The 13,292-nt window shown below is 36.9% G+C and overlaps 1 protein-coding gene across 1 annotated transcript; it reads right to left on the bottom strand.

Annotated features, from left to right (window-relative positions):
• Positions 1–3,444: 3,444 nt before the first annotated feature.
• LOC103358990 (ubiquitin-conjugating enzyme E2 G1-like) lies at positions 3,445–10,184 on the bottom strand. Its single transcript, XM_008284157.1, has 6 exons — positions 10,034–10,184; positions 6,255–6,357; positions 6,050–6,147; positions 5,650–5,828; positions 5,422–5,529; positions 3,445–5,335 (listed from the first exon to the last, which is right to left on the bottom strand). The coding sequence occupies exons 1-5, from the start codon at positions 10,074–10,076 to the stop codon at positions 5,443–5,445; spliced, it is 510 nt and encodes a 169-aa protein (XP_008282379.1). The 5' UTR covers positions 10,077–10,184; the 3' UTR covers positions 3,445–5,335; positions 5,422–5,442.
• Positions 10,185–13,292: the final 3,108 nt, after the last annotated feature.

Below are 13,292 nucleotides of genomic sequence, written 5' to 3'. Positions count from 1 at the left end.
AGAGGCTCGTCTGGTAGAAGAGGGTCCACTCCTGCTAAATGTAAGCTTTATTCTCATTCACTGCAACAAAATGGCTTGAAGACACTTCAAGTGACAACAACGTCTTTATTTTTAGTCCAAATTAATTAATGTTGCTATCAAGGCGCCATAGTTGTATTCCCTGGACAGATGTCACACAGCCACCCTAAAAAAAGAATCTGATTAAGTTGAAGGCGCTTAATAAAGTAGATAATGAGCATGCAGTGCAATTGAAATGAAAGATTGAATCATTTAGGAAAATTATGTTACCGTTAAAACAAATAATCACAATCGTATCTTCCAACGATTATCAATATATCATGAAATAATATTTTTTCAAACGAAAAATACACATATTCAGTGTCCGTTAAACAGGGTCAAATAATAATAAAACATGTATATATATATATAATTACAGTCTCTGGAAAAGATTCAGACTGATAGAACTCATGGGACTGGTATCACTGTATTTTGGATGGTACTAATTATTTAACTAATTTATTTTTTATTGTGGTTGTTTGTTTTTGTGTACTTATCCATTTTGTAAAGCGTCTTTGAGTGTCTTGAAAAGCGCTATATAAGTATTATTATTATTATTATTATTATTATTATTATTATTATTATTATTATTATGTCAAGCATATAAGTACTCCTAATGACAGCTATTACAACTAGACATTCAACTAACAGAACATATAAATGACACACTTAATAAAAGCAGTAGTGCTTAATTTGTAAAATATGTTGCTCTGTGACTGCTCACTATTTTTGTACAGGAACTTTCAAAGTAAATTTTTAACATCTGTGCATTATTCCAAAGGGTGTTCGTACAAAGATCAACATAAACATGAACACATCATTGAGGCCTTTAAATCAGTACACCCATTTGGTGTTATGTCTGTCATCTGTTGACTATTTTTGGAAGTATGACATCAGAATTAACTCTGTCGCTGCCTTTCCTCTGCCTTTGTGGCTTATTTCCCCTTGCTGTGTCCTTCTCTGCATCCTTTGTGAATGTGCTATTGTCTCTGTGCTGACGATCCCCGTGCTTCCTCCTGCAGGTGTCATTGTGACCTACGAGACACAAAACATAGCATGAGATGGATGGCAGTGGTCAGCTTAAGTTTCAGACATTTAGATACACACCTGACTGGACGCATGCGTGCAGCACATTAAGGTAGTGCTGCTTCATCTGCCGCCTCATGTGCTCTGTACTGTAAACGTTTGCTATACTGCAAAGGTAGCGTCTCTGTCCGGCCGTCAGGGCAGGATGCTGAGGCAGACACCAGAATGTGATTGCACATGGTGGACCGAAGGGTTTATCATGGTCAACTCATTCAAGCCATTTAGAGACTAAGTTTAAAATACCAAAAGGAAAACTAAGCAGATCGTGAGTTCCAGCATTATGCAATTACCTGTAAAAATGGTGCAGACATCATGGATTTGGGAGTGTGGATAGTCTTCATGTGCTGACTGCTAGCGGGCACATTTACATGTGTCCCTCTGTACAGTTCTCTCACCTGCTGATTGGGCAGACATCCAAAGCCTGCCAAAGAGAATCTGTGGTGTTGGTTTAACCAGCAGATTTTAAACATAACACTCCTTCATCTTGACTTTATCACAGCACACATTACTGATGCAACAAATCTAGATTTATCTATTTAATGCATTCATAAAAATTTTATATTTTAAAAATACATCATGTGGACTGTATATATTTCAGGTGAATTTACTACATAAAAACTGCTATCAAGTAATGTAGAACGTTTACTTTGTTCTTTAGTAATAATCAGAGATACCTATACTTGTGCTTTTTAAATTTGTACTTCTTTATAACTCTATTCCAATACATTTTATTGACAAATATTATACCATTAACTCCACATTTATTGAACAAATTGCCTGATAACATTGAGAATGCTTTACATACAAAACAGGTTTCTAAACAGCCCAGGATGTAAAGTAGTTACAATTAACTCTACCGTTCACAATAGTAAAATGCCAATTACATGTTAATGTATCTGTAATTATTATTCAGTAATATGACATATGTAATAATAAAAACGTTTTTGAATGGGCCAGTAATATTGCTTTTACTTTTGATAAATACCTTGTGTTTTTTTTTTATAAATTAGAATGCAGGACTTATCTGGTTTTGACTTGTTTTGCATAAGTAAAGGACATACATATTTCTTCCATCAGACCTGGGACTCACATCTACAGTATATACAGATATGGCACATACTGCATCATCTGTAAGACCTAAATGCTTCAATTACAGCTGATTAGCAACCAGAAAGGACTAGCTTAAAGGAAGAGGAAAAATGACTCCAATGTAAATCTTAAAGCATAAACTTTTCAAATACTTGGGTAAATGTAATGGAGAAATAGTTGAATTAGTTGCTGAAGGTATGAATTATTCAACAGCTAAAATAATGAGCAGGTAAAATATCTCAAAGTAATGTAAAACAAAACAAAAAACACAGACACACAAAAACCACACAAATAAAACAGCTACCTGAATGTAATTTATAAATGTTGAAAAGGATTAAAGTAATGTTTAAATGGCTGAAACAAATGTCCAAAAGCTGTTTATAAGCCACTGCCGAGGGAAAATGAATGGATAAATGTTGAAAAGGATAAAAGTAATCAGTAGATTGCTAAAATCTGCAAACAATAATTAAACAAATGTAAATATTGAGTGTTAGATTGAATGCAAAGAATACTGTAACAGATCCACTTTTATCTAATGAGCAGTGTTAAATAACATCCAGCTGTGGGGGGTACATCACACAAAAAGGTTGGGAACCACAACACTAAAAATTACATAAGCAGGCCATCACCCTGAGTCCAATAGGTTTAGTTATTAAATAGAAAGCAAACCTACAGTTACTTTTCAAGTATTATTTGAATTCAGTTATCTATTTTGAAATTCAGCAATGAAAAAAAAAAAAAAGGTTTATTCATGTCTACTTAGCATTTAACGGAATATTCAACTCACCATCTGTGCATCTGTTGCTAGATTCAGCAGACCTAAAAATCAAGAATCTCAGTTTGAAAGTGCATAAATCCATCATCTACAAGTCGCTGAATATATGAAGACCACAGTGGCAGCGTTACCTCGTTAAGATGTTACCACTTCCGTTTTTAAACAGGTTTTCTTTTTTCAGTTGCTCAACAAATGTAACCCGCTTCCTCATCATTAGTTACAATCCCAATATTTCCTGTCAATATGTCAGAGAGGTCGCTGGCATCTTTATCAGCCCAGTACGTGTTGCAACCAGCAGAGCCTATTAGTGTGAGATGAAGCCAGCCCTGAAATGTGACACTGTGCCACTGGGTTCCAATTACAGGGCAGAGGTCTAATATACTTGAACCCAGAGCGTGTTCTCATCTAAAATGTAAAACAAACAAAATTACAAGCTGCTCTGTTTACACACTTTATTGAGCATCATATCCAATATACATTGCATTGACACAAAATGGAAAAACAAAAAAAAAAAAAACCAAACAAACAAATAATGGCGTTAGGGTGGATTACCTGGACACACCATTTTCAGAGCGTATTGCTTAATGACATTTCAAACGCACCGAATCTGTGCAAATACAGTGAACACCGGTCAGAGGAGGTCATGGTAGGTTAGAAAATTCTGACTTAAAAAGGTAATGTCAACAACAGTTATGTGATCATCAAGTCTACGGAAATCTACGAACTGTACACATCACATTCACCCAGAATGTACTAACAATGGTATCCTATTTAAACATACCCAACTCCTTTGAACCTGATTGCATGCGCCAAAAGATGGTTAGCTATTTGTCAGTGTCAGTCACAGATCAATGTGTAACATAATTCAAAACAGATGTCATCATGGCTTAATAGTCAGCAACACCATCAATGAAAGTGAACAAAAGCCAATGGTTTCCAGACTCCACCCAAACACAACTGTATATTCTTTAAAAGTAAAATGTAGACACAGGATTGTGTTCATTTCCCAACAGAACACTTGTTTAAGTGGCGAGTTAACTTCAAGTCTCCATCAAGGATCACAACCCAAATTCAGTGATTAAGTAAAGGTGATAAATATTATCCAAGTATGCACCAATCAGAACTCAAGATGTTGATAGACGTAAAGAGCATTATTCAACAATCTACCCAAAGTCCTTAAGAGTCTAAACCCACAAGTGAATGTGTCTTTTACCCACACACTATTTGAAAGCCAAATGTGCCACGACAAACAAAGTAAGAACGACTAGCCTAAGTCTACCATGGAGCCCCTAAAATCCCCCATGTTCCCCAACAGATTAAGAACTCAACCATAAACCTGGTCACATTTGTTATCTGTTTAAATTGAGGTAAGCTCAGATGCCAGTTCACAGCTTAGGCTATTTTCACAGACTGTATTTGGTTGTCCATGATTTAAAATAAGTACTTCTTCGTTGGCCAAGAGGGCCGCATGTTTAGGGAAAGGATCAGGAATATTAGAGGTTAATCTTACTGATTGCTATTCAAGACCCTAAAAAAATCCTGAGAGGTTGGCACAAACCTTCTGTTAGCATTAGCTCTGCGTGTGCAAGTGAATATATTATAAAACGATAACTCTCAAATCACTGAGTAAGCCATTCCAATTACATCCACAGCTAGAAACAATACAGGACAGAGCTGTTTGAGGGGATCATGCAGGTTTGAGAGTCACAGTTTTAAACCTCCTAGACGCACACTGGCATTATGGGAGAATGATAACAGAAGACTGTTTCTCAGAAAAATTAAACACTGTATTAAAATTCTTTATAAGTCGCTCTAAAAGTTCTCAGCCTGTCCTTCTAAACAACAAGCAAACTGTGAGGAAGTGAAGCCAACAGAAGGCAACAGTGATTCATGAGAGTGTTGAAAATAATCACATCTATTAACAGATTTGTTGGGCTGACATTAATCTGGTAAGTATGCAGCAGGGAGGACAAGTGATGACCTAATGAGAACAGGCTTTCGTTTTGTTTTACACAATCTTGACCACTAAATTGCATAAGAAACCTGGTATAAAGTAGAAACTGTTCAGCAGCAGATAAAAAAGCAAGTTAATTTACAGTAGTGACATATCTTACATCATTAATTTTTCAAAATAAATAAAATTAAATATACAATTCCAGGTAGGAAACAGGTTAATTTCGCTGGTAGGGTTCTCAAATTGGCTCATCTGGCGGAAAATGACAACCGTTCACAGAAACATGGTTGAAGCCAACCAATTCCTTTGACTGGCAAAACATGGGGTGCAAAAGCCTTTTGCTGAAATTTTCCCTCTGAAGGCATTTCCTTTAACTGTAAGAAAAGAACAGTGTAATTATTATTACTTTCAGAAGCAAGGTTTCACAACTGAATCATACTTGGCAAGTCAGTTTGCTCACCCTGGAATTTACAGTCCACTCCTAATCAAATGCCATCTCTTGACTTTTTCTTACACAGCGAGCCACCTTTCTCTTGAATTCACCATTAGGGTCCTCCCTCCACTCTTTCTGTAAGAGAAACATCACTTCCCTTTAATGAGAAATCCTCAATTTAGTTGAACTGAGAGATTACAAGACTGAATAAAGGATTTCTGGTGTCGAGGGAATGGAATAAGTAGTGTAACTCACCGCAGCATCCACATTAGCTGGTGAATCGCTGTTGGGGTCTGCCAGCATGGAGATAACACTAATCATGATTGTCTCTACTGTGTGGATGGGAAGCCAGCGCTCCTCGGGCTTTTCATAACCAAACTTATCTTCTCCTGGCTCATGCAGAATTGAGATGCAAACATCCCCGTTCTTTGCAACTGTGAAGAACGGGAGCATGAATTCAACAGTAGCCAATACAAAGTGAAGCGAGTCGTCATTACGTATACATTCAAAGCCCGGGTTACGCTGCTACTCTGTCACAAAAATCTTTATTAACTCACTGAAAAACAACGTAAATATCTTAACATGTGCAGACCAATTGATGACAACGAAGACTTTAAGTTAACATCAAAGAGTGAATGTGAAAGAATGCGTTTACCATTTGGGTGCCAGATCTCAGTGATGAACTTCATCTTTGGCGGCCGTAGCGGATAATCATAGGGAAAGGTTAGGTAAGCTTTGAAAAACCCTCCCTCGCTGCAGAAGGAACAAAGAATACAAAAAAACAGATAAGAAATTACAAAACTTAAAAAAAATATTTCTTTTTGAATATCTCAGCTAAAGCAACATATCTTTTCACTTACAAAAGGGTATCTTGTGGACCGATGATCACAACTTCCCATTTGTATATGTCGTCATCATCTATGAGACCAGCCGAAAAGCCCTCCACTGGGTTTTTGTTGAGCTCTGGAACAAAAAACAGGCACAAACTATTTTAATGCAAGATCTAAATGAAAAGAAAACTATTGTAATCTCACAAAAGTGACAGATGTACATGTGTGAGTGTGTTAGTTTGTTGGTTAAGATGACTGGGTATACTTTGTCAACAGCCACAGTGCCTTTTTGTTATTTTTACACAAACTCCTTCAGGGTTTTTCCCAGTTCAGAATGGGTCTCTGGGGAGTGACTACACATGACAGTAAACATGGTCAGTGTGCGTACAGTTAAGGCAATCAGTCTTTGGTACCTTATTTGACAGAAATCTATGAATTTCCTGTTACTTTTGACCCTTTCATGAATAAAAATGCCTATTATGTTTGAGTAAATAAAATCCCAATTAACAAAACTGGTAAAAAAGAAAACATATTTTTTTAATTCAAATCATCTTGGTGCTGATGGTTTTCCTTGGGTGCTGGAGAAAATTTCTTGAGGAGGTGCCAAAAATATCTTTTTATAGGCAAAACCCTGCCCTGAGAGACAGTCAATAAAGTGGTGACAGCTAAAAACAAAAAGCCTTTGGAAATAAAAGTCTGTCTTATCTCAACAGAGTTCCACCACAAAATGCACTTGATTTATTCAAATAACATTTAAAACATCAAAAGTAGAAATTATGTGTGTAACATGGGCTCTGAACTGGTAAAACAGGGCACAACAGCAAACTAAATAAAGACGTAGGCATCACTAGAAAAAAAATAAATCGCAAAGGAGAGAAATACAGTAGTGTAACTACTTCAGAGGATAATGAATCTTCACTGGAGGCCCTGACACTGATAAACCACACATGCTGGAAAATCTAGGGAAATATAAGGTGAATCATGTGCTTTTCCACCTTTTGTTTACTGTTGTTGACAACACAGTGAAGCAGCTCTAAGAAATGTTTAAATTCACGACTAATTGATGCACAAATCAGAGTTAACAGCATGTGACCTAAATGTATCAGTAGCAAGTACCGTGTTAATCCATTTAATTAACCCTGTCACTGTTACAAAACAAAGCATGAAGTGTGCTTCTGACAAACAGTGTGTAATTTTTCTTGTAACAACAAACCATGTATAAAGGCTACTTCAAAACAAGTTCCAACATTAACACTGATTAATGTGCTTAAAACAGTTCTTTTATATAACTTTGGTTTCATCAGTGTAGCAGATGTACAATAGATATCTGTGGAAGAACCGTCTTCCAGTTTGACAACACTGGATTAGTTGGAAACGTCTGTTGTCAGTGTTTACTACCAGCAACAGAAGTTAACATAATTAACAAAGGCATTAGCGGTTAAGAGTTAAAAGATAATTTTGCTATTTATTTATTTTTTTTAGGTTTGTCATGTGATATGAAAATACCTCAACCTCACAGTATTGCAAGTTCATTGAATAGATTTTCAGTTTGACAAATGTTTACAGAAGCAAATCGTGGTTTCCAAAAATAATAATTTCTGTTTAAGTGAATCACCAACTTGAAGAACAGAACTGAATCTACCACTGTAAAGTCAGTGATTCACATCCCCACACACACAAAGACCGAAATTTGCATTTGGACAGTGGGTGCAAAATACTAAATCAGTCATGGAATATGATGCAGTGTTGACCCGTTGCTGTCATTCCAAACATCTCGTGAAATTCTCAGTCTTGACCATGGTCACGATTAAGTGGTGCAGCACAGAATATTACCAAAAGGTCTAATTATATCAAAGTGAGTCAATATGAAAATAACATCAGTTTCATGATAAGATTATGCATTGTCTGGGATGTTGACCCTCACTATGTTGAGATATAGTTTAGATATAGTGCCTGAATCTTGAAGGCGACATGAAATTGTCTGATCTCATTCAATTTTGTAGGCAATTGCAGAATAATTATAATGGACTTCCTGCTGACTTTCATTACTATCACAAATAAAATTTCCTTAGTGATCACTGACTCCTTGTTAAAGTAATTACTACATAACAGCACCAAAGTCATAAAAATTATATCTGCACATTGTTCATATTAGGGCTGCACCTTATATCATTTCAGTATCAACACAGTGATGTACATATGCGCAATAGTCAGAAGTGCAGTGTGAAGTAAAGCAAATGAACTCACACACATTATGCTACACGTTATTATGTGCTGCATGATATAAAAAATACATTCTTATTTTTCACAACTAATCTACATAAGTCTAACTGGTGGAACATAATCTAGGGCTTTTGAAGGGTTTTTTTAAAAATACAATTTTTTCAAAACTTGAAAAATGAGGGAGAAAGAAGACAAACACTGAAAAGGAAAACTGGGTTGCAAAAAGAAACACATCATCAGTTGTATGGAAACTTTTCAGCTACAGAAAGGATGATGAGCATAAACAGGTGCTCTGTCAGCAGTGTGTTGCCAGTGTTGCTATTACACATAACTAATTTGTTTTAAAGTTGTATAACACAAAGCTCTGTATGGTGAGATCACAGCCAGATGTGGATGCCATCCAAAGCAAAAAACAAAAAAAAATGTCAATGTCAATGCCTTTGTCAATGTTTCACCACATATGAAGGTTTGGTCAACAAATGTTCCACAGTAAAACGTCATTTTCTTGGCTTACTTAAAATTATTTTTTAATTTTCCATGTAGATGCACGCCCCTACAAAATCACCCCAATCATTAATTCTTTTCAAATAGATTAATTTCATGTTTTTTTTTTTTAATTTTGCAATATATATATCTGAAAAACTAAACTTTTCATTGTCTAATTTTCCAATATTGTGCAGCCCTCATTCAAAGTGTTGAGCCAAAATCAAGTACAACAGCCAGCGTCAGCAACCACTAGGGTTTTTATTAGAATCAGTATAGGGACCAGTGATGTAAAAAAGAAGAAGAAAAAAAGACTATACCACATCAGTATTAAAAAAAACCGGCCCATTGATTTATCTGTCTGACTGAACAGCATGAACTGGGCTGTCAGGCAGCTGCACACCAAACTGTACATCCTGGGTGTTAGTGTCTCGGTGTCAGGATCCGTGTGTGTGGCATTATTAAGTACATCGCTGTAACAAAATCGGCGATGACACTGAAAATAAGCTGACGATGAAGAGAGAACAATAACAGTTTCATCACTGAGGGCTTTAACACTGAGATCCTCAGTTAAACCCACTAACTCACAGCGCTAGAGACTGAGCCAGATTTGACATAGAAACATTAGATATGATCTTACATAGTTCGACTATGAGCCTGTATTTCTAATCAAGTTGCTTCTGATGTAGTCACATAGTCGTCTATAAAAGGCTCACAGTGTTCTCAGCTATCATTAGCAATGCTAAAGTCATCAGAGCAGATGAGTCCCTGGATTGATTATTCCTTTGTTCCGTCAGCTAACTAATGCCGAACTTGCTAGCCCGCTAGCAAGGTTGGCGAAGCGATTCAGTATCGGTTCAGATATGTTAGTTACAGCCCTGTGTACTTCGAAATATATGTCTTTGTTCCCAAGAGAGAGCAGCTAATCAAAGCAGCTTAGCCACATACTCAGCTGCAGTGATAAAGGAACCCATTATGCTGCTTGGTTACTCCTATGGCGTAAACATAGCTTTGCGTAGCTACAAAAAAAAGCTAACGTTAGCTGCTAGGCAGGCAGCCTTTATATCGGCTCTATTTGATCAGAATTGTAATGTTCACGTTACCTGCCAGTTGTTTTCGAAGAAGTAATGCTGATTGTTCGGTCATGGTACGCGGACGTAATTGGAAAAACACTCTGTGTAGACGAACACTTTCGGAAAAATAGAGCCAAAGCTGAAATCGAGATGAGGACCTGCGCTGCCTGCTGCTGATTTCCCTCTGTGTTTTGACACAAGGTTCAGCTGCTGGTTCGGCTGTGCGCATGCGCGGCTGCAGATGCCTGTGTTTATGTGACTTCAAGGCAACATGCACCAACCTGATCTCAAGAGCTTCAGTAAACAGCAACTGGACTCTACTGGCATCATCCAAGATGAGTGATAAAACATCATCAAGGACTAACAGAAAAGTCCAGCTACTCATTACTAATGGTCTTAGAATTACCATGACCTGGATGGCTGAAAATCTACACATACAGGTACTATTTGTGGAGGACTGTATGTATGTATGTGTGTGTGTGTGTGTGTGTGTGTGTGTGTGTGTGTGTGTGTGTGTGTATATATATACCATCGAGCATCATAAAGTGCTTTAATGCGCACTCAGCTCTCTGTGTTTTACCATTTTGAACAGGAATGAGGAATTTCAAACTGAATTCACCTTTTTATACCCAAATTTGATCCAACGGGCTTCTCTGAGAAGTCAGAAATGAATCAAGCATAACATTCAACCACTAAAACAAAATTTTCTTTTCAGGAATGCAAGTAAATAAGTATAATTTGAAGCTTAGTATTTTATTTTTAATTGATTTTCAAGGTTTGTTCAGAATTTAGCAAACTTACTTTGAATTAAGTATTTTAGGCCATTAACAAGGTACACATGTTGTCATTTTAATGTCAACACAATAACTTAAAACACAAATATTTAAATGTACACATCTACATAAAAATAAATAAGGATAAAGATATGAGCTCACCTTGATACACATCAAATAGAGAACGCAAGCAAAACTTAAAAGCGAACAAAGGCTGACCAGTTCTAAGGCGCCGCACTGTGCTGAGATTAAGTTTGGTGTGGCTGCCCTGGACCAGATATAACCAGTCGTGGACCCTGCACTGGCCTCTGCATGCACCTCAACATCAAGCCTGTCACCCCTCAGACTGCCTGGAGTGCAAGGCTTTGGTGGAGGTGGTGGGGGACACATGGCGGTTTCAAAAGGGCAACCAGTGGTGCCTGCAGGCCTCCACCTGGATGGGTGTGTGGGCACAGGCGGGGTGACGAGAGGCCCAGGTGGCTGCACAGTGATGTGCCTGCACGGAGGCCAAATAAACTGAACTATCAAGGGATGTGCTGTTTTTTGGGTGAGGGAGGGAGCATTTCATGTAGTCAAACTTTGCAGTTTTGTTATGTGATATTATGGCACTGAAACTGTAGAGTATTCTCTCAATAGTTTGTGTCTATCACCTGTACATATCACTATCCTTTTTCTCTCTCAGCCCTCCTGGAAATCATTATTTCCAGCTTCCCTCCCCATCTTTCCCAGCCCATATGATTTACATGATATGTAATGCACTACTTTTCAGTACCATAGAAGGTCAGGTCCCAGAGGAGGCTTTCATTTCAGCTACGAAACCAAATATACTATATGTTTCAGCAAAGGCATTCTCAAACATAAATGCTTTGTTGTCTTTTGACAATTACAGCCCATTTGGCTTTTATGACAACACTATCTGACCGTCTGGTTGTTGTTTACCTCATGGTTTACTGTAACTATTGTGATTTGGTTTATAAAACTTGTATGACTGTAAAATTGTACCTCATTTAGGACTGAATAGTTGTTATCTCAGTACTTGAGTGGTTGCTGATTGGTGGTGTTAATGAGCAGTGGGAGCAACATGTTATTTTTAGTCATCAAAATAAAATATTACTAACTAAAATATTTTTTTTATCACTGTAAATAATAATATCAGTACTTTTTATGTGTTGCCACAAAACATTAGACATAATAAGACAATAATTAAGTAACAAAAATGAGATCAGAGGGGTTATGACATGAACAGACTTCTGTTGAGTTACAATAGATATGTTATAGTTGTGATCTGAATTGTGCAATAAAATCCAGCTGACAGATGTGTAACAATGGCGAGTCATGGTGAAGTGCAACTCAAGGCTCTGACACCCATGGCGCTGAGTTTAAAAGTCAGGAGATATGTCAAAGCAGCAGGGGAAGATCTTAAAGGTCCCATATTGTGTCCCTTTCTAGCAAATTAATGAAAATCTTACATGTCCCCACACTGTGGATTTTAAATTTTCAGCTCAGTATACTGCAAAGATTGTTCATTTCACCCGAATATATAACCCCACGTTTTAGTCCTGTTCTCCACAGGCTGTTTCAGTGTAGTTCTGAAAACCACTGACTTGCTGCTGTCCACACCCCCTTCAGGAGAAAAACTCTCTGCATCTGTGATTGACTTCCTGTTGGCTCTAACATTCTCTCTCAGTGAACATTTGAAATGGAATTTGCTGAATTCATAGCAATGCTGTTGTTTTTAGGTTGTTTATGGTGAGCTTGTCACCACGCATGTACTTATGTCAAATTCTTACTTGTTTGTAGGGAGGCTATCTAGTTGTAAAGAGGCCTGGAAATGGCAGAAGTAAATGTCTTCATATCTTAAGAGCTTTTACTTTACATCTCAGTGGTTGTACAACCACAAAACACACTAAAAATTGATTTTGTTTAAAACTGTGTTACAAGTGGCATGGGTTTTTCCCATGAGAAAAAAGCAGATGCTCAATAAAAGATGCATAAATATGTCAGAGACAACGTATCCTTAAACCTAATGATAAATGATTAATTGCACATTCTTTTTTTGAAAGAATTATGCTTATTTATTGTTCATTTAGTTTCACTTTGCAAGTGGCGAGTACTCACATTTTTTAAATAGAAAATCTATCTTGTGTTTAATTCAATAATTGTTGACCAAAATAAAAGTATAATTTAGTATTTTTACAGTAATAAATTTAAAATGTTGCTGCAGTAAACACCGAAGATGCGTTCATAAATATCGGAAATATGTGAATACCAACCTCTTAACCTTATTTAAGATAAGAATAAGAACGATTTACTTATCTGTTCAACGTTATTTCTCGCTAAATACTTCTAAAGTGGAAACAATGTCCATTAAAAACTACATTTATTTGCCAAAGTCGTTAATTTCCTTAAGATGTCGTATTTACATCTGTGGTGGTTGGAAGTACGAGCCTCTAAAGATCACCTAAAAGCACCAATATGCGGAAGAAAGGTTATTCGGCGCCATATTTAATACACCA

This window comes from Stegastes partitus, unplaced genomic scaffold, assembly GCF_000690725.1.
Source record: "Stegastes partitus isolate 25-593 unplaced genomic scaffold, Stegastes_partitus-1.0.2 Scaffold349, whole genome shotgun sequence".
Classification (NCBI taxonomy): Eukaryota; Metazoa; Chordata; class Actinopteri; family Pomacentridae; genus Stegastes; species Stegastes partitus.
Note: the sequence above shows the minus strand (reverse complement) of the source record. Positions and strands in the feature narration are given on the sequence as shown.